Source organism: Penicillium griseofulvum, assembly GCF_001561935.1.
Source record: "Penicillium griseofulvum strain PG3 chromosome Unknown contig_79, whole genome shotgun sequence".
NCBI classification, from domain to species: domain Eukaryota; kingdom Fungi; phylum Ascomycota; class Eurotiomycetes; order Eurotiales; family Aspergillaceae; genus Penicillium; species Penicillium griseofulvum.
In genome coordinates, this window is record NW_024467420.1 from 538,712 (window position 1) to 563,755 (window position 25,044).

The 25,044-nt window shown below is 51.1% G+C and overlaps 11 protein-coding genes across 11 annotated transcripts; 6 read left to right on the plus strand and 5 right to left on the minus strand.

Annotated features, from left to right (window-relative positions):
• Window positions 1-649: 649 nt before the first annotated feature.
• On the plus strand, window positions 650-3,211 carry kexB (kexin kexB; the record flags this gene model as incomplete). The annotated part of the gene is made up of 2 exons (XM_040787885.1): window positions 650-2,391; window positions 2,446-3,211. 2 exons carry the CDS (start codon window positions 650-652, stop codon window positions 3,209-3,211), a joined length of 2,508 nt encoding a protein of 835 aa, XP_040651657.1.
• Window positions 3,212-3,678: 467 nt separating this feature from the next.
• On the plus strand, window positions 3,679-5,269 carry PGRI_001730 (sorting nexin-4; the record flags this gene model as incomplete). The annotated part of the gene is made up of 2 exons (XM_040787886.1): window positions 3,679-3,972; window positions 4,079-5,269. 2 exons carry the CDS (start codon window positions 3,679-3,681, stop codon window positions 5,267-5,269), a joined length of 1,485 nt encoding a protein of 494 aa, XP_040651658.1.
• Window positions 5,270-5,715: 446 nt separating this feature from the next.
• On the plus strand, window positions 5,716-7,289 carry PGRI_001740 (putative ubiquinone biosynthesis monooxgenase (Coq6); the record flags this gene model as incomplete). The annotated part of the gene is made up of 2 exons (XM_040787887.1): window positions 5,716-5,884; window positions 5,941-7,289. The coding sequence occupies 2 exons, from the start codon at window positions 5,716-5,718 to the stop codon at window positions 7,287-7,289; spliced, it is 1,518 nt and encodes a 505-aa protein (XP_040651659.1).
• A 486-nt stretch (window positions 7,290-7,775) lies between these two features.
• On the minus strand, window positions 7,776-9,373 carry PGRI_001750 (histidine--tRNA ligase; the record flags this gene model as incomplete). Its single annotated transcript, XM_040787888.1, has 2 exons — window positions 7,776-8,051; window positions 8,108-9,373. The coding sequence occupies 2 exons, from the start codon at window positions 9,371-9,373 to the stop codon at window positions 7,776-7,778; spliced, it is 1,542 nt and encodes a 513-aa protein (XP_040651660.1).
• A 1,904-nt stretch (window positions 9,374-11,277) lies between these two features.
• On the plus strand, window positions 11,278-13,744 carry creB (uncharacterized protein; the record flags this gene model as incomplete). The annotated part of the gene is made up of 3 exons (XM_040787889.1): window positions 11,278-11,282; window positions 11,334-11,541; window positions 11,606-13,744. The coding sequence occupies 3 exons, from the start codon at window positions 11,278-11,280 to the stop codon at window positions 13,742-13,744; spliced, it is 2,352 nt and encodes a 783-aa protein (XP_040651661.1).
• Window positions 13,745-14,763: 1,019 nt separating this feature from the next.
• On the minus strand, window positions 14,764-15,251 carry PGRI_001770 (YOS1 family protein; the record flags this gene model as incomplete). Its single annotated transcript, XM_040787890.1, has 4 exons — window positions 14,764-14,819; window positions 14,952-15,062; window positions 15,112-15,171; window positions 15,218-15,251. 4 exons carry the CDS (start codon window positions 15,249-15,251, stop codon window positions 14,764-14,766), a joined length of 261 nt encoding a protein of 86 aa, XP_040651662.1.
• A 75-nt stretch (window positions 15,252-15,326) lies between these two features.
• Window positions 15,327-17,254, plus strand: PGRI_001780 (dolichyl-P-Man:Man(7)GlcNAc(2)-PP-dolichol alpha-1,6-mannosyltransferase; the record flags this gene model as incomplete). Its single annotated transcript, XM_040787891.1, has 4 exons — window positions 15,327-15,336; window positions 15,388-15,669; window positions 15,719-17,006; window positions 17,179-17,254. The coding sequence occupies 4 exons, from the start codon at window positions 15,327-15,329 to the stop codon at window positions 17,252-17,254; spliced, it is 1,656 nt and encodes a 551-aa protein (XP_040651663.1).
• Window positions 17,255-17,266: 12 nt separating this feature from the next.
• On the minus strand, window positions 17,267-18,819 carry PGRI_001790 (Dynamitin subunit 2; the record flags this gene model as incomplete). Its single annotated transcript, XM_040787892.1, has 3 exons — window positions 17,267-18,607; window positions 18,665-18,724; window positions 18,781-18,819. 3 exons carry the CDS (start codon window positions 18,817-18,819, stop codon window positions 17,267-17,269), a joined length of 1,440 nt encoding a protein of 479 aa, XP_040651664.1.
• A 297-nt stretch (window positions 18,820-19,116) lies between these two features.
• PGRI_001800 (uncharacterized protein) lies at window positions 19,117-19,997 on the plus strand (the record flags this gene model as incomplete). The annotated part of the gene is made up of 3 exons (XM_040787893.1): window positions 19,117-19,170; window positions 19,222-19,263; window positions 19,431-19,997. The coding sequence occupies 3 exons, from the start codon at window positions 19,117-19,119 to the stop codon at window positions 19,995-19,997; spliced, it is 663 nt and encodes a 220-aa protein (XP_040651665.1).
• A 429-nt stretch (window positions 19,998-20,426) lies between these two features.
• Window positions 20,427-22,320, minus strand: PGRI_001810 (CoA-acylating methylmalonate-semialdehyde dehydrogenase; the record flags this gene model as incomplete). Its single annotated transcript, XM_040787894.1, has 3 exons — window positions 20,427-20,843; window positions 20,907-21,544; window positions 21,603-22,320. The coding sequence occupies 3 exons, from the start codon at window positions 22,318-22,320 to the stop codon at window positions 20,427-20,429; spliced, it is 1,773 nt and encodes a 590-aa protein (XP_040651666.1).
• A 615-nt stretch (window positions 22,321-22,935) lies between these two features.
• Window positions 22,936-24,725, minus strand: clxA (calnexin; the record flags this gene model as incomplete). Its single annotated transcript, XM_040787895.1, has 3 exons — window positions 22,936-24,212; window positions 24,278-24,557; window positions 24,609-24,725. 3 exons carry the CDS (start codon window positions 24,723-24,725, stop codon window positions 22,936-22,938), a joined length of 1,674 nt encoding a protein of 557 aa, XP_040651667.1.
• Between the last annotated feature and the right edge of the window lie 319 nt (window positions 24,726-25,044).

Below are 25,044 nucleotides of genomic sequence, written 5' to 3' on the forward strand. Positions count from 1 at the left end.
GAGGTTCAAGTGAAAAGGGAAAACCAAGTCAATTTCATGAAGGACCTTTTCAAGTTGATCCCTAGTGAATACCTACATGGATTGATGGAATAACAATTCGTAGTCGAGCCATGAATTCCAATAATACTTAGTACAACATACGGATACTGGAGTATTCTATACCCCGTAGAACACATGTTGATGTCGGCGGGAGGGGGGTCCACTCCCCTACGTAACTAAATAATAAGCCTGGGCATGTGTGCATCTGGACACCTATGATAGGTATGAAATATGAATACGGAATAAGTTGAAACCGTGGCCTTATAACACTCCAAAAATCCTTTGATCAGATATAAAGAAAAAAAAAAAACCTACGAATAAAGTCTCGATCAAGACTCAATAGGATTCCGTGTGGGTGGCCTCTGGCGATCCTCCTATTTTGCCTAGAAACTTTGTATCTCACATTGTTCCAACCTCCTCTTTACCAACTTATTATTGGAACCATAGGAATAGCATCTTGGAGCTTACTTCCTCTTTGTCCGATTATACACCTTACAACTCATCGAGTCATTATTCAACAGTCTGGAACTGTCGATGGCACCCGCCTGCTAGATACCTCGAACCTCACTCTCCCTTGATTCCTTTCCTCCAAACCAATTGATTCCTCATCATGCACATTGTCAGTGGTATCGCCGTCACCCTGGGCCTTGCCGGTGCCGTGTCCGCAAACCTCCATCCCCGCTCTCAAGAGACCCGCGACTTCTTCGCCCTCCACCTTGACGATACCACCTCCCCCTCCCATATCGCAGAGGTCCTAGGCGCACGCCACGAGGGCCAGATCGGCCAACTGGATGGCCACCACACATTTTCACTACCACGCGAAGAGACGGCTCAGTTTGACACATTATTGAATGATTTACGGACCAGGCGAAAGCTCCGGCGGCGTGACGGAATCGAGCGCGGGACAAGTGATGATCCCCTAGACAAGATCCTGTGGTCGCACAAGATTGCCCCAGCAAGACAACGATTGGCAAAACGACTTCCGCCAGTCTCTGTACCCTACAAAACGCTGGACAAGAGGGAAAATGCGCAGGCCGTTGCTTTCCAGAAGAACGCCATGTCAGTTCTAGGGATCACAGACCCGATATTCAGAGAACAATGGCACCTTGTCAACACATTGCAGCCCGGACACGATCTCAATGTGACAGGAGTGTGGCTGGAGGGGATAACTGGCAAGGGCGTTGCCACTGCAGTTGTTGATGATGGCTTGGACATGGATAGCAACGATCTCAAGCCCAACTACCTCCGAGAGGGCTCCTGGGATTTCAACGAGGGACTCCCGGATCCCCGACCTCTTCTGCTTGACGATAAGCACGGTACTCGATGCTGTGGCGAGATCGCGGCGGCAAAGAACGATGTCTGTGGAGTGGGTGTTGCATATGATAGCAAGATAGCCGGTATCCGGATCTTGTCCAAGCCTATCGACGATGTCGATGAAGCAGCGGCTATCAACTTTGCCTACCAAAAGAATGATATCTATTCGTGTTCATGGGGTCCCATCGATGATGGTGCTACTATGGATGCGCCTGGAATCCTAATCAAGCGAGCTATGACCAACGGTATCCAAAAGGGCAGAGGGGGTAAAGGCTCGGTTTATGTCTTTGCTGCTGGCAACGGTGCGGCCCACGGAGACAACTGCAACTTCGATGGGTATACCAACAGTATCTACAGTATCACAGTTGGTGCTATTGATAGGGAAGGGAAACACCCGAGTTACTCCGAGTCATGCTCGGCCCAACTTGTGGTCGCATACAGTAGCGGCTCCGGTGACTATATTCACACTACCGACGTGGGTGCTAACAAGTGCTTCTCTGGACATGGTGGTACCTCTGCGGCTGGTCCGCTGGCCGCAGGCAGCGTGGCGCTCGCGCTCAGCGCACGCCCGGAGCTGACCTGGCGTGATTTACAATACCTGATGGTGGAGACAGCGGTTCCCGTCAGCGAGGATGATGGTAGTTGGCAGATCCTACCCTCTGGCCGCAAGTTCAGCCATGACTGGGGATTTGGAAAGGTTGATACATATACCATGGTCCAGCTTGCTAAGACTTGGGATCTCGTGAAGCCACAAGCGTGGCTCCACACGCCATGGCTGCGAGTGCACCAGGACATTCCGCAGGGTGATCGGGGTCTACTCAGTCGCTACACAGTAACTGGTGATCAATTGAAGGAGGCCAACATGGCCAAGTTGGAACATGTCACGGTGACTATGAATGTCAACCACACCCGCCGCGGTGATATTAGCGTTGAGCTGCACAGTCCTGCTGGAATTGTCAGCCACCTGAGTGTTGCCCGCGAAAAGGATGAAATGGCGGTTGGGTATGAGGACTGGACGTTCATGTCTGTTGCCCATTGGTATGCTATGCCCTTCAAGCCCTATGATCTATGCTTTTGCTAATTAATTTCTAGGGGAGAATCCGCTATTGGCGATTGGTCTATCATTGTGAAAGACTCCAATGTCAATGAACACTCTGGCACATTCATTGATTGGCGACTCAATCTGTGGGGTGAGGCCATCGACGGAGCTAAACAAAAGCTCCACCCCCTGCCCGATGAGCATGACGACGACCATCCCTACGAGGATGCTCCTGTAGCCACGACTAGCATTGTGCCGGCTCCAACAAAGACCGCGGCCCCTGCCAATCCAGATGACCACCATGACCGGCCTGTGAACGCAAAGCCACAGCCCTCGGCGACGAAGCCTACGGTGCCAGTTGCAGATGAGAAGAAGCCTACCAGCACTACGAGCAGTGAAGCTGAGGCCGCTTCCCCTTCATCCACCGACCCAGGCTATATATCCTCGTACCTTCCCACTTTTGGTGCTTCAAAGCGTACTCAAATTTGGATTTATGCATCCTTGGCCATGATAATTACCTTCTTCATTGGGTTGGGTGTCTACTTCCAGCTGCAGAGAGTCAAGCGTCGTCGCACCACTGCTCACGATGACTACGAGTTTGAAATGATTGAGGATGAAGATGAGATGCAACCGATGACTGGGGCACCTGGTCGAACCCAGCGTCGTGGTGGTGAGCTATATAATGCATTCGCTGGAGAGAGTGATGAGGAAATGTTCAGTGATGATGATGAGCCGTATCGTGACGGGTCAGGCAATCTCCATGAAAAGGACGGTGAAGATGGAACGTCCCATGGTGGCCCCCTTTCGGAAAAGTCTTAATCTAAATGTCGATAGTCATTTTACAATTTCGGTGTTGTTAATATACTATATTGATTTGGTTAAATTGTCTCCGAGAGCATTGGTCACTAGGAATAGACAGTAGGGATAGGGTCTGTTTGTATACCATTTGTTAAGAACCCAAACGCGTGCTGTGCATACGATGGTAATCAAATCAGATGTGAAGTAATTCTGAATGAATGATTATAATAAAGATAAATGGTAGAGACTCTGTTGATTCTAATAATAAAACCTTGGAACGATGATGACGTTCCGTTTCGGGAACTCCGCCCTGGGGAACGGCGATCATTGAACTCAGCTCCAACCTCCAATCTTCCCCCTCCATTCCACCTCCACTTTTAGTCCCTATCACCCTTGATCAAACATTTCCTGCAAATATTGATTTCTTAGCATCACTGGGGTTTCAACAACTATCAGCCGGTTGACTACGGCCGACCGACAACCCCACGATGGATCAACATGATGACTTTGACAGTGTGTCTTGGAAGCACGATCCAGACAGTGATATCTCACGGCCGACAACTGCAAGTACAGATGCTGCAGAACCAAGTGAAATCCACCACGACTCCAATGGCAAGCGGAGGATGAGCTCCGCCCAAGAGGAACCCCAGGCCGGCCCGCTAGCCGACGCCGTCGACCTGGCGGGCATCGGCGACGGCGTCCTTGAGTGCCAAGTTGACTCTCCGCTCAAAGAAAATGACGGGACAAAAGACGCATATATCTCGTACCTAGTTACCACACATGTATGCTTTCTTCTATGCATATACTGTCGGGGAGTAGAGGTGCAACTGCTGCCTAGACCTCTCGACATCTGTATCTCCTCAAATAGACTATGACTGACATATTTAGACCGACTTCAAATCATTCCAAAAACCCGATTTTACTGTTCGGCGGCGCTTCACCGACTTCTACTTCCTCTACAAGACCCTCTACCGCGAATACCCAGCATGTGCGGTGCCGCCGCTCCCGGACAAACACAAGATGGAGTACGTGCGGGGAGACCGGTTCGGGCCGGAGTTCACAACGCGACGAGCTTGGTCGCTGCATCGATTTTTGAAACGTCTGACGCTTCACCCTGTGCTTCGGCGGGCGCCTCTCCTCACTATATTCTTGGAATCGCCGGACTGGAATGCGCATATGCGCCTGCATTCAACACGGGTGTCAACAAACTCTGGGTCGGACGGTGCGGCTACCGGTATCTTTGATAACTTTACAGATTCCTTTGTCAACGCCTTCTCTAAAGTACATAAGCCGGACCGCCGGTTTATTGAGGTGCGGGAGAAGGCCGATAAGCTGGACGAGGACCTGTCACATGTGGAGAAGACCGTGGCACGGGTTGCGCGGCGTGAATCCGATCTGGAGACAGACTATGCCGATCTGGCGACACAGTTCCGCAAACTCGTCCCGCTAGAGCCTGCTGTTGAGATGCCACTACAGGTATTTGCAGCTTCAGTGGAAGAGACCGCGCGCGGGATGCGCGGGCTGAAAGACCACACGGACCAGAACTACTTGGGCTCGCTGCGCGATACCGAGTCGTATATCATGTCCCTCAAGTCTCTACTGAAGACGCGCGAACAAAAACAGCTCGATTTCGAGGCCTTGGTCGATTACCGCAACAAAGCCGTGACTGAGCGTGACTCGCTTGCTGCGAACCCAGCTGCTTACTACGCCTCAAACCCGCTCACCTCCTCCCCAGCATCTTTCATCCGCTCCAAAATGGAGGACATGCGTGGCGTCGATCACGAACAGTCTCGCCGCGAGCGTGTGCGTAAACTTGAGCTCCGCATTGACGAATTGACCCGCGAGGTCGAGTCCGCCAAGACTACATCCGAGATGTTCGACGAGGAAGTTATCCGCGAAGTCGCGGATTTCGAACGTATCAAGGCGGTTGAGTTCCGAGATGGACTAGGCTCCTTTGCCGATGCGCACATCCAGTTTTATCAGGGCGTGCTCTCTACATGGGAGCGGTTCGTAGCAGAGATGGAGAGCGAAGCTGAACCCGGGCATGACTCTGACGCGGCTGCTATCGGGGCCGTTTAGCTATTTCAGTCTGAGCGTGCTTGAACCATTATCTGGACCGGGTCTGATATAGCTACTCATGTCTATTTCTTCCGCTTGCTTATTCCGTGTTTCATACCCGCAATACCATCATATCTCTTCATTTCTTCGGATATTCAGCACTCAGACAAGTCAGACTCAATAGCAGATGAAGTAAAATAGCGATTAAATGAAGTTCCAGAGCTGGTTCCCGGTAGTACATAGTCCAGTAAACCAGCATAGTCCAGACTTCGGTCTTCAGAGGAATCACTAGTATCTATGCCTCATTAGGAGAATTTTTCGACATTGCTCTTAGTTGCTACTAAAAATGGTCTTAACTTCAACTGCATCTACATGCCCGGACCTGCATGCAGGTTAAGGTTGTTTGCATTGTTTGCACTGCATGTCTATCTTCGATCATCCGATTCAACGTCCGATCACCAAACACAATGCGTCCAATCTCCAGAGCTGTCCTTCGGCCGTATATTTGCCCAACCTGCCGGCATGGAATTGGTGCTGGCCGGCGGCAATTTGCGTCTAAATCCGATTCCCCCGACCTCTACGATGTGGTTTGTGTTGGAGGCGGGCCCGCGGGCCTAGGGTTATTGGCCGCACTTCGTATGTATAACACAATGCAGATAAACAGGACATATACTGATACCATGTTACTATAGGAGCATCACCTATTACCTCAAAGCTCAAAGTCGCTCTCATTGAGAGCCAAGATCTCCGCAAAGCCAAAGCTTGGGATCTCGAATCGAACCAGTTCTCCAACAGGGTCAGCAGCTTAACTCCCTCGACTGTGTCCTTCCTGCGTAGCATTGGTGCCTATGACCACCTCGATGTCAACCGCGTGCAAGAATACCAGGACATGCAGGTCTGGGACGGCCAAACCGGGTCCCGAATATCATTCGATTGGTCAATGGAGACATCTCCATTCGAAGACATGCGCACAGTAGCAACAATGACCGAGAACGCAAACCTGGTGCGCGCACTACTGCGCCGAATCGCCGACTCAGGCGACGAGAACCTCTCCCTCTTCTCAAACTCCACAGTCGCCTCCATCGAGAACGGCTCAGACCTCAAACCCGAAGGTCCCAACCTTTCAGCCTGGCCAGTCGTCACCGTCAAGCCCACAGGCCCAGCCGCAGAAACAGAGCCACCCAAGCGCATTGCCGCCCGCCTCCTCGTCGGCGCAGACGGCATCAACAGCCCCGTCCGCTCCTTCGCAGACATCCCCACCCAAGGCTGGGACTACGGCCGCCACGGCGTCGTCGCTAGCCTCGCCCTCGCCGAGCCAGCCACCCCACCATTCCCCGCCTCAAAGCGCACAGCCTACCAGCGCTTCCTCCCAGCTCTGGGCGGCCCAATCGCCCTCCTCCCCCTCCCAAACAACCACGCAACCCTCGTCTGGTCAACAACCCCCGAGAACGCAGCCTACCTAAAGTCCCTCCCAACGCCCGCCTTCCTCGCCATGGTCAATGCAGCCTTCCGTCTCGACATGACAGACCTCTCCTACATGATGGGCATGCAATCCTCACCCCATTCCCACCAAGACGAACTGACCTGGCGCGTCCAACACACCCAACTCCCCTCCCAAATCCCGCCCCCAGCAACAGCCGTGCAGACAGGAACAGTCGCGTCCTTCCCTCTGCGCTTCCGACACGCGGCGCAGTACGTCTCGCCGCGCATTGCGCTCGTCGGCGACGCAGCCCACGTCATTCACCCGCTCGCGGGTCAGGGCCTGAACCTCGGTCTAGCGGATGTCGCTTCGCTCTCGAAGACTATTCAGTACGCTGTCTCGCATGGCATGGATGTTGGTGACTTGCTTACGCTTGAGCGATACTCGAGTGAGCGATACTTGCCTAATGCGAAGATCGGGGGCGCTTGCGATCTCCTGCATAAAATGTATAATGTTTCTGGTGAAGGGCCTGTTACTTGGGCGCGCAGTCTTGGACTTGGTGTCGTTGATCGGTTGCCTTTTGTTAAGTCGTTCTTGATGAAGAATGCGGAGGGTTATTAGGCTCTCAATGTGTGTGTGTGTGTGTGTGTATATGTATGGCTTTTTCTTCTGTATTGTACTTCTAGTCGTTTTTATATGCAAGCCTTTCTCAAAGACAGCTTGAATCGTTCTGGAAAGGTCACGATTGATGCCAGCTCATATTATAAACCAACAGTAGCGTATGTGATCTTGACTTGAATCAATGATCTGATTTACTGGCTCTAGATGATATTTGGGACGTTCCAAATATGCAATATAACATCTGATGTCCTTTTTAGGCGTTATAAACCAAACACAGGAGAAATGCAATGAATTGGGTATAATTCCACTACAGACATCCACCCGTCTGAACAATATTTTATCTCGACAATAACATCCCAGTCCTTTTGGCCATCAAGCTCCAAGCCCGACAATGCAAGAGATCCACATAATTTTATATAGAGAAACCCTCTGAAAAACACGCTCTAAGAAATAAAACAAAATGAAAATGCAGACCCATTGGTCAACTTAAACACTGGTGCCCTGCAACTGCGCCGCCAAAGAAGAGATAGCACCCTGTTGCTTCTTAGCAAGACGGGTTTGCAGCTCGGAAACCAGCGAGGTAATATCAACCTCGACACCCTCCTTCTCGGGGTGTCCTTCGGGCAGACCCATCTCCTTGATACGGCACTTACCAGCAGCGAGCTCTTCCTCGCCGAGGATAATGCCGAAGGGGATGGCGCCTTGTTCGGCGGCCTTGAATTGCTGGGGCAGTTTGGGCTTCAGCTTGTAAGAGAACTCGGCCTAAAGTGCATGTTAGTGTTTGTTCAAATAGACATGGACGTAAATGGGTTGCTTACCTTGATGCCAGCGCTCCACAGCTTCTGGCAGATTTCCATGCGCTCCTTCAACATGCCGTTGAAGCCCTTACCACCGAAAGCCATGACGTAGGCATCGACCTCGCTCTTGCGAAGGGCATCGGCCTTCTGCTCGCGCTCGAGACGTGCCTTGGTGATAGAGAAGATACGGTCGACACCGAATGAGATTCCAACACAGGGGATCTGTGCCTTGGGCTGGAACATGCCGACGAGGTTATCGTAACGGCCACCGGCAGCGACACTGCCGACGCCGAGGGTGGGGTCATTGGATCGGTCGTCGTCTTCGGTAAGCTTGCCCTTGCCCTTCTTGGCCTTCTGGGCCTCTGGGGCGTCGGCCTGCACACCAGCCGAACCTTCGGTGACAACCTCGTAGATGACACCGGTGTAGTAATCCAGACCACGGGCAAGAGACATGTCGAACGAGATCTTGTCCAACACGTTGAATGCCTCTAGGTAGTCCATCATCAAAGCCATTTCCTCGAGACCGGCCTTGGCGGAGGCATTGGCGTTAAGAGCCTCATCCTTGAGGAGAGAGTCGAGCAGCTCGCGCGAGCCCTTGTTCATAACGTATTTCTCAATACGATCCGCAACCTCACCGTCAAGACCCTTATCATCGACCATCTCCTTGCGTACATCCGCCCACGGCATCTTGTCCAACTTATCGACGGCACTGGAAATAGGACGAAGCTTATCTTCAGGTACACCACAGACGGCAAAGACACCGTCGAGGATCTTGCGGTGGTTGAGCTTGATGGTGTATCGACCGGTCCAGCCTAGCTCCTCGAAGACCTCGCAGATGATGCGAATGATTTCGGCGTCGGGCACCATAGGGTCGAAGGCACCGGCAATATCGAAGTCGCACTGGTAGAACTCACGCATGCGGCCCTTGTTGATGGCGGGCTGGTCACGGCGGTAGACCTTGGCGATGTGGTAACGCTTGATGCTGCGGACGTCGGAATTCATGGCGAGCCAGCGCGCAAAGGGGACTGTCAGGTCGTAGCGCAGCGAGCAGATCTCGCCACCCTGGTCCTTCAGATCGTAGATGAGTTTTGAGTCCTCGCCATATTTGCCAGCAAGGATCTCGCGTAGCTCAAAGACTGGGGTGTCTAGTGCGGTACCGCCGTGGCGCTTGAAGACATTTGCGATGGTGGTGAAAATGCGGTCTCGGAGGAGGGCATCGGAGCCGGACCAATCCTTGGTGCCCTTGGGGGTCTTGAGGTTGAAAGAGGAACCCTTGTCTTTGGCCATGTCGAATTGAGCGGAGGGATGGGAGGAGGAAAACTGGCGAGTGCGGCGGGGATAAATTTGGTGGGGGATGGTGGGGGCAAGGATATTATTTTTATTCGAGATGACTCGACGGTGCAGGGAACAATGAGTCAAGTAAGAAATGGGTGACGGGCCAAATGGATTGGCAATTGCTCGTTGTACAGAGCGCAAAGGAACAGGAATGGACGGCATAAAAAAAAAACGGCGCTGCGAAACAAAATTATTGGGTTCATCCCGGCCATGCCATATCCTGACCTCCTGAGGCATCTGGTTCGGTGATTCTTTCTTTTTTGGGGTTGGTTTCTCCGAGTTTATCCGGTCAAACCCTTCACACTCGTTCTATGACTGTCTTTTCTTTTTGGGGTTACTATGCACATGTACAACATACATGTATCAAAAAGAAATAGAAACTTCCCTGTGTACTATATTATGCCACTTATATTCCATACCACCCTATATGTATCCAGTGTTACTTATTATGGATGTACAAGGTATCCGAGAGTGTAAAGATAAAAGAGGTAATTCTATGAGATATTAAGCCTCAAGTTTATATGGACGTCCCCAGATATAAAATGCAACGTTAAAAAAACGGCTGAATGCTGTTTCCTTTTTGGGGCCAGGCTTACATTCCGAAGTGATTGTACAACTATTTCAGTACTATATGCAGTACTCCGTACCTAAAGAAGTATATAGTACTTCGTACATACCAGTTGACGTAGATATAAATCGCTCAGCCTACTCCACACCTCACGTCATATAAAGACCAGGTGATAACCCGGATGCTCCGTTGCTTTCCTATCTCAACATGCGCCTTTTTTTTTTACGGAGCCCCTTGAGATCTGACCTCGCCACCCCCACTATTCCATGCAGATTTAGCAATGGAATTTAAATTGTTTAGCGGAGTGATCAGATATCACTTGAAGAGTATACGGTTTGAAGCCACCTAAGGCTCATATTACCCCAGGGAACGTGCGTCCGTACCGAAGGAGGCTGGTATGGCGGCTATTGGACCCCGCAAGGGGGCGGATTTTACGGTGGCACCACAGTTGTCAGAGGCTAAGGCTCTCAAGCCAACATAAATGCCCAGATGCCTAGACGATCCCCTGTCACATTTAAGAGAGAGTTCAAGTAAGGAACAACCTTGGGAACTCACATTGCAACATTGGAAGGGGGCTCCACCGCCACCCTTTTCCCCATAAGGGTAAAGATCATTGGCCATGTCCATGCCATGCGAGGGGCGGACACATGGCCCGTGAGCGAGAGTCTTGAACCAATCAAGGGAGGTTTTTAACTCGATACAGTCCTTTCTCTCCCATGGGTATAGAGGAGTAACTCCGCTGGAAGGAAAGGCACATAGCCAATAAATTTATTAAGGGGACTCCGGTATATCCGGTGTTAAGAGAAATGTTTTGTAAAAAAAGAAGTCAAAGAAAAAAAAAAATCGGCGATTGGATCAGTACCTGCTTTACTCCACGTGGAGTAAAGAGAGACTAAGATGAATGGAGAAAGTTGCCTGTTAGTTTAATATTTCTGGATGTTTCTGTTGCATTTTGTATTGTATCTTATAATACTTTCCAAGATTATATTATTATGTACTTATATAGAAATAAATTGGGTCCATTCCAGACCCATCCCCTTGTCTTTTTTTTTTTATCTTAATCTATTTTTCTTATTTCCTACCCCATAACTCGGATCTCTCATTCTCCCGTTCCCCCTCTCTCTTCTTTTCCCCAAAACCTTATGTGATCGCTTTATTTCCCCGGACGCGCTTCATTTCCTTTTCATCTCACTTCATATGTCGATCACTTATTCTGACATTTAAACATACCTGGATATCAATGCAGAGTGTGAAATCATGAAGTCGCTCTTCTCGAAAAGCTCTAAGAATGGAGTGAGTATATCCCTACAGGTTCTCTCTCTCTCTCTCAACTTGGTAGCACAGCAGATGCTTCGGGTTTCTCCGTGAGACCATTCACATTGGGACCGCCACTGACTTGGACTCACTTGCGCAGGCTTCCAACCCCCCGGCTACGGCGCCACCCGTGAAAAAGGACCTCCAGGTACCGCAGATTTCACCACTAGAAAAGAGGTTACAGGACATGGGATCCATCCGTGGAGACGGGAGTGACAAGTTTTATGGAATGGAAAATGTATGCCTCGGACTTCCCCGGACTCTGTTTGGATCAGTCACTAAATGCAACGCGCTTACCCTAGTATGGAAACACTTGTTACTGCAACTCAATCCTACAATGTCTCTATTACTCGGTCCCCTTTCGTGAAGCCGTCATTAACTACCCGCAACGGACACCGGTGGAAAGCCTCGAGGCTGCGCTCGCAAAGAACCTACGTTATCAAGACCCAAATGCATACCTCGAAGCCGAGGCGCTGGCTGCCAAACAAAAGGCTTCCTCGCCGCCATCCGCGCGCCAGGCCGGTGTACCCCCAAATCCAAATCAGAAGCCCGAGGACAAGGAATCACCCGAATACAAGAAGAAGGTAGCACTACAGACCCTTCCGATTCTGGAAACCAAGAACAATGCGACCAGTTATGGCATGTCGGAGTCACTTTTCACTTCGCTCAAAGACATTTTCGAATCGGTGGTAGGAAGTCAAGCGCGCATTGGCATCGTTCGCCCGCAACAGTTTCTAGACGTTCTACGACGAGAACATGAAATGTTTCGGACCGCCATGCATCAGGATGCGCATGAGTTCTTGAATCTACTCCTCAACGAGGTGGTTGCCAACGTTGAAACAGAGGCTACGAAGCAAGCTTTCGCAGATAAGGCTTTACCACCAACAGAGAGTGCCGACTCCTTGGGAATGCTGACATCTAGCACGGGTTCGAAGTCACCAAATACTACGAGATGGGTTCATGAGTTGTTTGAGGGTACTCTGACGTCCGAGACCAAGTGTCTCACCTGTGAAAAAGTCTCGCAGCGTGATGAGGTGTTTTTGGATTTATCGGTAGATCTCGAGCAGCATTCGTCCGTGACCTCTTGTCTCCGAAAGTTTTCGGCCGAGGAGATGCTTTGTGAGCGGAATAAGTTCCACTGCGACAACTGTGGTGGACTGCAAGAGGCGGAGAAGCGGATGAAAATCAAACGTTTGCCCCGTGTTCTGGCTTTGCATTTGAAGCGTTTCAAATATACAGAGGATCTGCAGCGACTGCAGAAGTTGTTCCATCGTGTTGTCTATCCCTATCATCTTCGTCTGTTTAACACCACAGACGATGCCGAGGATCCAGACCGGCTGTATGAATTGTATGCGGTGGTTGTTCACATTGGCGGAGGACCGTACCACGGCCACTACGTTGCCATTATCAAGACCGAAGACCGTGGTTGGCTGCTATTCGACGACGAGCTTGTGGAACCGGTTGACAAAAATTACGTGCGCAACTTCTTTGGAGATCGACCCGGATTGGCGTGTGCCTATGTTCTGTTCTACCAAGAGACAACTCTTGAGGCTGTCATGCGAGAGCAGGCGCAAGAGGACCAGGCCTCCTCGACCGCAACAGCCGAGACAGGCGAGGCCCCAAAGCCGAATGGATCCCCCTTCTCACCACCGTTATCTCATGCCCAAAGCGCACCTATGCCTCCTGAGAGCACAGCTCCCTTCACTCCTCTCAGCCGAATTCCAACGGCACCCCCACTGTCTACCTACCCAGAAGAACCCTCGGAGCCCCATCCAGTTTCGCCGCGAGCCGCTCAACCGCCTCTCCCTCCGATCCCTGACGAACCCGCTCCCCCTTTGAGCCCGAAGAAGAGCGATCACCAACTACGGAAGGAACGTCGGGCCATAGAGAAAGAGAAGGAGAAGAACGAGAAGAACCGTCAGAGAGAGCAGGACCTACATAACCGAGAAATCCACCGACGAGAGGTAGAGGAACTGAGAAAAGCCATTGAGGCCAGCAAGGCCGACACGGGCGATTTCGCTGCTGAGAACGGATCACCAAGAAAGTCGAGCAGTTTCGGCTTTTTGAAACGAGGCAGCCGCAGTCTCAGTCAACGACTTAGCAAAGAAAAAGAGCCCCGAGTCTCAACATCCGATCTCCCGGCAACACCGCTTCTTCCAGAAGTTGTGCCAGAAGCTCTACTCAAGGATGTAGAACCATCCCAGCTACTCAACAAACCAGTCCAGCCGATCAAGCCAATCCACTCGGCCCAGTCAATTCAGTCACCCGTTTCTTCTTCCTCCCCGAGGGATTTCCCACCTATTTCCAACCCTAAGCAACCCAAGCAACCCATCCAACCTATCCGGGCCCCCGAATCCTTGGCCAAAGACCAACACACCAACCATACGAAGCCCGGCCATACCCCCCGGTGGAGGTCTTTCAGTTTCAAGAAAGTGTCTTGAACTACTACATACAGTGTTTCTTTTTTTCAGACACTTGTTTTCGCTTTTCATCTCACATCTTCAGCCCGCCTTTCAACGGAGATACCCCTATCATCTTGCACATATGAGCGCAATTTTTGCTTCTGCACATAGCTTCCTTTAATGGATGTACTATCATGTTCTTATGATCTGCGCTTCTCCATCTTCCCATTCTCCTGTGGATACCCTCGATCCGCGGGGTCTTTCCATAGCTATGTCTTTCTAGACTCGGACCCCAGGTCCCGGTTTTCAGTCTCTCTACTTATTTGCTTTGTATTTTTCTTGCTATCGCTTTTCACTGCCAGCTTTTTGATCATGTACGTGATACCTACACTGACAGGGCCGAAACCAGGTTTGCGAAAAGAGGCGTCTTGGGTTTGCTTTTGCTGAGCGTGGGTTGGCTTTGGGCGTTTTAACTGTTTTTACATATTTTCAAGTCTTGAGCGAATCTTCTCTTTAGCATGTCGGATACAACTACATGTGATTCAGTCTTTTTACTGGTCTATACATGGCGGGCCGGTCACGATCCTGAATAAGAGAATAAATACAAGCACGTTTGCTATGCAATTACACTTACTCTTAGCTCCTTAACAAGTAATCCACGTCTCGATGTGTCCATTACAGTTTTGGCATTTTGGGTATATAGGGACAGGTCATAGGTAATCTAGACGAGCTTGCTGAGAGGAAAGTGTGCTACTCGCTGTAGGCCACCACCGTCCCTGTACTTCACCCAGCACAACCAACATAGGTAGACGCCTGGCAGCGGTGTCAGGTCATATTACACCTAACCCAGTTCCACCCCTCTGCCCCCAGTAATCTCCTTGCTCGTGTGGATCGTGGCCGCATTTCTCAGTTGGTGTCATTAATGATATAGAGGTGTCTGATTCTGAATAGCTCGGGGAGTTCATAGCGGAAGTAGTGAACAGCTAGGTCGACAGAGTGGCTATGCAGCTGGCAACGGATGAGGGAATTCGACGCGAGGAAATATCGAGAAAGCGAATTTAACCAAGGATCAGCTCGTAGACAATGATGACCGTGTTGATGACGATAAGGGGTACTGTATTGTGTTAGTTCCGTCGGGCCATGGAGTATCTCGGTTTATGAAAGCGCCGGTTTCGGCTCCAAGATTGAAAGATGCAATCCAAGATACAAGACTGGTCTGCTTATAGGCTGTAGCTGGGAAACGTACTTCGCATCACGGTCCGCACACTGGCGATCAGGTTGACGGATTTGGCTTTCACACTTGTGCTATCGTATGTCGCGCCGAAGCCCGGCTCAGCTTGTGTGCGACCCCATCCGACTGTTTATGTTAGGTTCTTATCTGGACGTGGTGTAGCTAGGGACATTACCGCGAGCTAGGAAGCGGTCTTCGGAGAGGACGGCGATCGCATTGATGATGAGGACGATGACTGGGGATATTAGTTTAAGCTAAAGAATAGATTTAATAGTACATACCATAAACCAGCTTCCCAAGACCGAAGAAAAACATCTTTGCGGGTTGGGGATGTTAAAAGGTGAAGTGCGGGAGGCGCCAGATCTCCGGATTATCACTCTTCTCGGCACCATGGGATATGGTTCGTTCACTTTGTTTTATTTAAGCAGCATAAACTAACTGTTTTTTATAGCATTTGGGATTCTCGCTCTTCTCTTCCCAGCCTTGATCATCATCCATCTCCTCGTCGCTCCTTACACCAAAGTCGAGGAGTCGTTCCATGTCCAGGCTGTGCATGATATCTTAGCCAACGGGCTACCAAATGGGTTTAATGACCTGAATCTCAACCGCGCCGATTATGACCATTTCGCTTTCCCCGGGGCTGTCCCCCGGAGTGCCGTTGGTGCTGCGGCACTCGCTATGCTCTCCAAGCCCGTGATTTGGTTGAATGAGGGGATCAACCGACAGCTATTAGGTACGTGGATTTATACTGCTACACGTCCAAAGCTAACACCAAAATGCAGCTCGAGCTATTCTGGGCCTACTCAACGCCTCCTCTCTCATAGTCTATGCAAGAGGCCTGCGCCGTAGCTTCGGTCAACCAGCAGCTATCTGGTATATCCTACTCCAAGCAAGCCAATTCCACTTGATATTCTATGCCTCAAGGCCCCTATCAAACATGTTCGCCTTCAGCATAACAACACTAGCAATGTGTCTGCTCCTCCCAAGCCCCAGTCCAACCCAAGACCAAAAGCAAAGCAGCCTTGCCCTCGCCCTCCTCACCACCGCAGGTGTAATCTTTCGTTCCGAACTAGCCCTGCTAGTCGGATCCCAGACTCTCTTCCTCCTATCAACAAAGCGAATCAACCTCAAACACACTATCCTGGCAGGCCTAACCGGCCTAAGCATCGGCCTCACCCTAACAATCTACCTCGACAGTACCTTCTGGCAACACTTCCCCCTCTGGCCCGAATTCTCAGCCTTCCGCTTCAACGTCCTAGCAGGCCAATCCTCCGAATGGGGCACAAGTCCATGGCCATTCTATTTCCTAAATTCCCTCCCCCGCCTCCTCTTCAATCCCCTACTCTACCTCCTCGCCATCCCAACCGCCCTAAGACAACCAGCAACCCGAATCCCAGCCTTAGCACTCCTAACCCCGGCACTTTCTTTCGTGGCTATCTACAGCTTCCAACCACACAAGGAATGGCGTTTCATCATCTACATAATCCCCTCTCTCACAGCCGTAGCAGCCCTCGGCGCCGGCTATCTCTGGACGCACCGCAGCCGCTCGCTCTTCGCCCGTCTGGCAACACAAGCCCTGGCCCTCTCGACTCTCGTCGTATTCGTTCTGTCGAATTTCGTTTTACTCCCCGCTTCAGCGGCAAATTACCCTGGCGGCCAGGCTCTATATGCGATGCATCAACATGGGCATTCTGACTCTCCTGTCAATGTCTACCTGGGTAACCTTGCTTGTCAAACGGGTGTAACGCGCTTCTTGCAACAACCACCTTCGTCCGGGTGGGTGTATGACAAAACTGAAGATAAGGCCGTGAAATCCACTGCTGGGTTCTGGGATAGGTTTGATTATGTTGTTGTCGAGGCGGATCAGGAGGATGGGTTTATGGATGCTGATGAGACGAATATGCGACGTGCGCTACCTTCTTCTAATTGGGAAAAGGTGCATGTTGTTGATTCATTTGCGGGGATTTCGGTTTTGAGACCTGGGATTCCTGCTACGGGGATTGCTGAGCGACGTGTTATTAATGCTATTGCGGGTGCGCGTGCTGTTGAGGTGTTTGAGGGTTTGCGCGAGTATGTAAGGTCTTTGTTGCGTGGGTGGTGGGTTGAGATTAAGATGAGACCCAGGGTTCAGGTGTTAAGACGGGTCAGGGAGGGATCTAATTAATATAGAAGTGGTAGACTATGCACTATATTGTAGTATAAAAAGGGCCATCTGGTATGGAACTGATATTAACAATTGAAGCTACAATATGTCCTCACTCAAGTACAAGCAACTGGGTATTATTCATCAAACCTCTGCGGAGCAGATCAAAAACTAGACAAGAGATGGATTACAGTGTCGGGGGACTTTCCAGACGAGCCAGACGAGACTCCAAATCACGCACCCAGGGCTCGACAGTCTCGACGTTAGAGCGTAGAGCAGCTTCGCCCTGTTGCATCTTCTCTTCGACGGTCGTCAGACCCTCGCGCCACTGCTCGATCTCCGACGCCATCTCGGCGTGGCGTTTTTCGAGCTCGTTGAGCGAGTCCGCGGCGTGAGCTGCGCCGGCATGGCAGGCGCGCAGAGAGCGCAGACGTTCGAGGACGCTGGGGAGTAGAGGATGAAGAGACTGGATGGTTGGGAGGGTGGTGTAGAGTGCTTGGATCTTGGCGGCGTGATCGTCGTCGATTGATGCTTCTAGTGCTGGGACGACGTCGGCGTCGGAACTTGCTAGACGGGCGTTGTGGACGGCCTTTGCAGCTTCAAAGGCTTTTCTGCGGGCTGCGGTGAGCGCCTCGGCGTCCGTGGTTAACTTTCGGACTCGTGTAGAGAGGGCTTCCAGGTGTGGGGTTGTCATGCCTGGAGCAGCATTGGCCACTCCTGGTACGGCGCTTGCTGGGTTTGTGCCAACGAGAAGTCCGGTAAGCGCTGAGAGGCGGGAGGTGAGTTGGTCCAGAGCTGGGAGGACTGGGTGCGATGTTGACTCGTTGATGCCGTCGGCGATGAAGGGGTTGGATGAACTTGAGATACCGATGGAGCTTTCGAGGAGCGCTAGGCGGCTGTCAAATGCTGCTGCGTGGGAGAGGATCCCTGCTGAAGAAGCATTTTGGGCTGGCACTGCGGAGGCTGCCTTTGATGCATCCGCCGAGGATTGTGTCCTTGCATCTGTGGCAGAGCGAGTCTGAGGTGCGAGCTTCTGGGAAAGCAAAGCCGCAGCCGAGTGGGATGAGCTCGTCGCACCTCGCGAGGCGTGTAGATTGTCCAGAGCACGGCTCAGCTCCGCAACACCGTCGCCTAGGTTCTCTCCTGACTTTTCAGCTGCTGCAGCACCCTCGGATGGTGTAATTCCAGCATCTGTGCTGTTGTTTTTGTTGGCCATTTCCACTTTCAGATCTTCGACCTCTCTCCGCAGCCGCGCAAGCCTCCGCTCAAGCGACTCATCCTCGCTGTCACTCAGATCCCCAACCTCCTCTACCCCATCCTCGCGTCTCCGTCGACGGCGACGACTGATACTCTTGCTCCGGTAAGCCTGTCGCTTCTGGGAAATGCTATCTGAGAAATTGGCGTCGCGGGCGTCCACGGCGGCGCCCATGAAGTGCATACGCGCCTGGTCCGGGTTGACACCCTCGCGGTCGATGTCGGGGTTTGAGCGTGTATCATCATGGTCGGAGTCTGTGCGGATAGTGGCAGTCTAGAGGAGGTCAGTGGTCAGGTCCGGTGATGCCTCCTGTGGAATTGGCGGACTCACGGGCAAGGTGGATGCTTCGTCGGTCAAGTCGGGCGTTTCATAAATATCTGGGGAAGGGTCCTAGGCCGCGGTCAGTGGAAACTCAAGTGGATATCAAACAGTTTAGCGGTACTTACTAGGTCAGGAAGACCGGCATATTTCTTATTGAAAGACATGATTGGATTGTAGCTCTCTCGTATAGTAAACACTGAACTCTCGGGGCTTCAATCACATGTACAGTCAGCAAATCAGGTGACTTCGAGCCTCGGATTCAGGAACGAACACATGCAATTGACGCAATTGGCCGTTCGAAGTTCATTTGGACCAAGACAACTATATATATTAGGTGACATCGTTGGAAAGTTCTTGTTTCTTTCTTTTACCCCAGTTCTCCAGTCTCTTCAATTGACCTTATAAATTTCCCCCGCCATATCCCCCCGCATTTCATCAACTATATACATCAACCTTTCAAGATGGCCGCCCCTGCTGATGTTACCATCCAGAACCTGAGTGGAAAATGGGAGATGGTATGAATCCAAAGACAACTCTCTAAAACAAAATACTTACACGTGCAACAGGACTCAACCCACTCTAACCCAACAGACCCCCTTCTATCTCTGGTATGCAACCCCAAGCCCTAACCCCTCCATACCCCAAATATAAAACAGCCAAGTCTCATAAACCCCTGACTTCCCCTCCAATCATACATCCCCTTCATAACCATAATTATTATCTGCATTATACATATGTACCATACTATGCAACCGCCACTAACAAACCAAAACAGCAAGGAATGGGCTGGGTTACGCGCAAGGCACTCTCATACGCAACAGTGACCATCTACGTCAAGCAGTACGCCGACGCAGAAGACCCCAAGCTCATCCACGTCGACGCACAGCAAGTAATCACAGGTGGCATTCAAGGCACCAAGGAAGAGCGCAAGCTTGACTGGGAAGAGCGTGAGCACGTTGACCACATCTTCGGCAAGTTGAAGGGTCGTTCCCGTTACCTCGCTGCCGCTAAGGGTGCGGACGGCGTTGTGCGCCCTGTTATCGAGATCCAGTCCAAGGCCGGCTCTGCTGAGAATGATGCTAAGGTGCAAAAGTTCTTGACTGGAGAGACTCTTATTGATGGATCCAAGAGTGAGGGTTTCCTTGCTGAGGAGGGTGAGGGTGCGTTCTTGCACAGCTGGGTCATCAATACCGAGAATGGTTGGACTGCTGAGCAGGTTTGGGGATTCGAGACTGTTGGTGGTGAGAGACGTCACACTCGTCGCGTTGTTATTTGCAAGGATGGGAAGATTGCTACTGGTAGACTTGTCTACGCTTACAAGGATCGCAAGACTGAGGAGTAAGATGCTCTTATGTTTTGAGAATAAGCATTGTATTTTTTTTTCTTCTCTTGGGTTTTCAGTTTCTTTGCTATAAACAGTAGGTTCATGTAGCATCAACTCGTAAATTCACTTCAACGTTTGATCATAGGGAAAGGGTCAAGTTTGGTGATCCGCTCATAACCGAGGGGGAATGAAGCGGGGGAAATGAAGCGCCGGAAGTGCGGGGATTTGATTTCATTTTCGGGAATCAATTTCATTATAATACATGCACTGTTCAAACTGGTTATCCATGTCCATATCCATAAATAGTGTGATATAACAAGCATATAGTTCAGATACATTGAATGAGACCCATGAAGTGTGTATTTTGTTTAACAAGAAAAGACAAATTTTACCATGCGGGTGATCGGCTAAAAGGAAAGGGAAGAAAGAGGGACAAAGACCAGGATATCACGAGTGAGTAGGCATAACCACGGTAGCCTTGGTGCTGATCGCATCCTCGCTCTTCCAGAAGCTAGTCACGGTCTTCTGCTGGGTATAGAACTGCAAGCCAGGCTTGCCGTAGAAAGTGTTGGCACCACCACCGGCGATACTCTTCTTGTTGCCGGTGAAAGAGAACATGGGAAGAGGGACAGGGATCGGCACGTTGATACCGAGCTGGCCAGCCTCGCATTCCTTCTGGAACTTGGAGGCGGTTGAGCCGGAGCGGGTGAAGATGGCGGCACCGTTGCCATATTCGTTGGCGTTGATCACATCGAGGGCGTCGTCAAGGGTCTCGACGTTAAGGCACACAAGAACGGGGCCGAAAATCTCCTCCTTGTAGCACTTCATATCGGGGGTGACATTGGTGATGATGGTGGGACCAACCTGTAGAGGCATAGGTAATTAGTTCGAGTTACACAATACAGTATGTTCTGTAATAAAACTTACAAAGTTACCGTTGGGGTAGTTCTCGGGCTTGAAGCCACGACCATCCAGAAGGATGGTCGCACCCTCTTCCTCGGCGCTAGTGATCAAGTCCTCAATACGCTTCTTGCTCTCGGGGCTGATAACGGGGCCGAGGTCGGCACCCTCCTCGAAGCCACCGTTGACAACCAGGGCCTTGGCACGCTCGGCGATCTCAGGCAGCCACTCCTTAGTCTCGCCGACCATGACACAGGTGCTCAATGCCATACAGCGCTGACCAGCAGCACCAAATGCAGCACCGACAATAGCGTTCAGAGCATGGTTCTTGTTGGCGTCGGGCAGGACGGCAGCATGATTCTTAGCACCAAGGTTGGCTTGCACACGCTTACCATTGGCAGAGCCACGGGAGTAGATGTATTCACCAGCACGGTTGCTGCCAACAAAGCTGATGGCCTTGATAGCAGGCTCATCGAGGATAAAGTCCACAGTGGGAGCGGTACCGTGGATGATGTTGATCACTCCGGGTGGGAAGCCGGCCTCCTTGGCAAGTTCAGCCAGGATCATCGCAGCACCAGGGTCCCGCTCGGAAGGCTTCATGACCAAGCAGTTACCAGTGACAGTCGCGACGGGAATAGACCAAAGAGGAATCATGGCAGGGAAGTCTTGGGGACAATTAGCATCCATGCGGAGGGATTGAAGGTGTTGAGATAAGCAACTTACTGAAGGGGCAGATGGCGGCCACGACACCGAGTGGCTCGCGGTAGCTTCTTGTCTCCATATCCTTTGCCACCTCCAAGACCTCGCCGGTCATCTGGGTAGTGATACCGCAGGCGGTCTCGGCAACCTGAAGGCCACGGAGAACATCACCCTTGGCATCGGCGAAAGTCTTACCCTGCTCAAGGGTAATAGAGGCAGCCAATCGGTCCCAGTGGGTACGGATGAGGCTAGTAAACTTGAAGATAATCTGCTGTCTGGCCATGATGCTGGTGGCCCTCCAAGCGGGGAAGGCCTTCTCGGCCGACTCCACAGCGGCCTTCAGCTCCGCATCTGTGCTCTGGGGCACACGGGTGACCAGATTGTTTGTGGCAGGATCATGGAGATCAATCCATTTGGTTGCCTTGGATGCCACAAACTCATTATCAATAAAGTTAGCAGTGTCAATTGGGTTGGTGATCTTTTGGTGAGTTGTTGGGTATTCAGTAGCGGTGGAGACAGCTGAGGTTGTTGCGGGGACAAGCCGCTGGGCTGTTGCGTGTAAGCGACGAGTGGCAGAGAGTGATAAAGAGGGCACAGCTGCTCCTGTTCTACGGGAGATCAAAGTGGCAAATGAAGTAGTAGTGAGGGATCTCGAAGCTGTGGTTCTGGCAGTCACGGATACCGTGCGGGGAACTCCACGGAGAGCGGGGATGGAACGGGTAATGGACCGACAAGCAGCCATGATGAATTGTATAGAGGGAAGAACAACAGGTGAAATTCAGAGGCAGGACAAGTCACAGACTAAAAAGAGAAATGAAAAGACAATTGGGTCCGCGGGAATCATATACCTAAGGTTACCCCAGGCCCGAGGTCAACCGCCTTAGTCATACGGGCATTCCAAGGTTCCCCACGTTGTACAGACAAACCCCCAGATAAGGTAATTTCCAAGGTTCTCGGCGTTTTCAGCCAATCACAAGTTGCCAAACGAGGTACGAATCGCCGAGCAGCGCCTAATCGCGTATATTGTTTTTCCGAGTCGCATACTAGACGTTGTAGGCAAGTGATCAAGTCAATTAGGAAGGTGTTTCCACTGGCATTTTAATAGCTTACTTTATAATTTACATATTATAGGATTAATCATAGTGATGACATTAAAGCGATTTTGAGAAAAAAAAAAGTGGATACTTAGTAGAAATAGAACAAGTATACAATTCGGGCCTCCAATGTTCTTTATGAACCTACATCGGCCAAGACAAAAGAAGAGGATCACTGCGGTAACTAAATGCAAATCTCTTCGCTGATTGGATTTATGGGTAAAATTGTTTTCTGCGTATAATTGGTTTCCAATTACCCGCATTTACTCAGCGGAGGACCGGGTGGTGCGCTTGGTGGCACCGCCCTTCTTGGTCTCAGCGGAGGAGCTAACAGCCTCTTCCTTCTTCTCCTTGGGAGCAGCGGCGGGCTGCTTGCCCTTCTTCTCGGTCGGGGCAGGGGTGCTGGAGCTGATGGCACCCACAACGATGAGGATCATAGTCAAGAGTAGCGCACCAAGGCCACCGGCGACCTCAGGAAGGGTCTTGGCAGCGTTGATGGGGTCCTCCTTGGCAAGCTCAACGAAGTGGTTGACCTTCTGACGGACGAAAGTGACAGGATCCTCCTGGAAAGTGACGGTGGTACCCTCTTCGTTGACCTCAGGCTTGGGCTTGGTAGCCTCCTCCTCGGCCTCCTCGATAGGGTACTTGACATCGAAGGTCTCCTTGCGGAGCTTCTCAGCATCCTCAACTGAGTGACCAACGTAGATGTTATCGAACAGAATGTCATTCTGCATGGTCCAGATCTCGAAACCAATAGCGCCCATGGGCTCAAGGTTGGAGGGAGTCTTGTCCTCGAAGAATGCGGGGTTCTTGATCTTACGGGGGGCCCAGACACCCTTGTAGGCAGGGTTGTCAATGAGAGGAGCCTCCCACTTGCCCTTGTAATCAGGGTTCTTCTTCATAGGGCGGGTCCAAGGGCCACAGCCAGAGACATCGGCACACTTAGGGTTCGGGATAGTGGGAGCGAGCCAATCTCCATCCTCCTCATCATCCCAATCCTCGGGCTTCTCGGCCTCGGGGTCGGGAATGCTGTCGGCCTCATCCTCCAGCCAGTCGGCGGGCTGAGTGGCCTCCTCATCGAGGATCTCGAAGGGAGCCTCCTCGTCCCAGTCAGCGGGCTTGGTGGCTTCGGGGTCGGCGATCTTGACTTCATCGACCCAGTCGGCGGGCTTAGAGTCCTTGGGGTCGTCAATCTCCTTCTCAGGGTTGACGGGAGGGTTGAAATCCTCGAGGAGGTTGCCCTTCTTGGCGGAGTCGCCATTGATCAGGATCTCAAATGTCTGATCGGGGTTGACGATCAGGGTGTAGAGGGAGGTGACCTTGTTGGTGCGGGCCACGGGAGGAGTCTTAAGGTGCTTCTCCTCGTACTCGCCGGTCTTGGGGTTCTTGTGGCGGAAGATGAAGTGAACCTTGTTAGTGGCACCGCACTTGTCAGGGCCGAACATGACGACATAAGGAGTGCCGTTGGAGAACTCCTCCTGGTGGAGCTTCTTGTTCTCCTGGAGAAGCTTAAGGTAGGCACCGCCGCAAACTAGGGAGTCTAAAATAGGAAAATTCCAGTCAGCACATGAAAACGCGAGATAATATAGACAAATTGTTACTCACTTTGCGGCTTGACCTCGTACTGGACTACCAAGGTCTTGCCCTTGTTGTCAATCTTCTTGGGGAACTTGGCAGAGATAGCGTGGTGAGCAGCAGCGTTCTTCACAACCAGACCCTTATCACCATCGATACCCTTGAAGACAGAGGGCTCCTCAACTGCCCATTCACCAACATAAGCCCACTCATCTTCGGACTTGTCGTCCTTCTTCGCGTGGGAAGGCTTCCACCGAGACTCCCAGTCGTCTGTGAATTGCTCCAAGAAAGGAGCCTTGAGGCTGGTAGGCTTGCAGGTGTTAGCAGGAAGAATTAGAGAGGGTATGTTTTGAGTGCATACAGTGAAGGTAGGCTTCTCAATGACGGTGGTATCCGCAGTCTCCTCCTCCGCATGGGCGTAACCCATAAGGCTTGCGGAGGAGACCAGAGCTGATGTCAACGCAGTGTTAAAACGCATAGTGTAAACAACAGAAATGAAAGTGGAGCGCACAGCACCAAAATCAAGAAAAGAGGAGATGTGGTTTTATAGAAAGCGGACGCTGGGGGGAAGGTCCAGGTGGCCTCTTCACTAAGCTCCCCAATCGGGACTAGGGCGCGTACACACGGGTTTCGATCTTGTTCTACATACAAATTACCACCTATGTTATTATTATATTATTGAGTGATTTACTTTTGTTTAATTAAATGCAGATATTTTTAAATTAATATTTCTAATTAGTTATAAATCAACAGATTTTTCCCTTATAATTATAGCAATCAAATATGGATATTATATG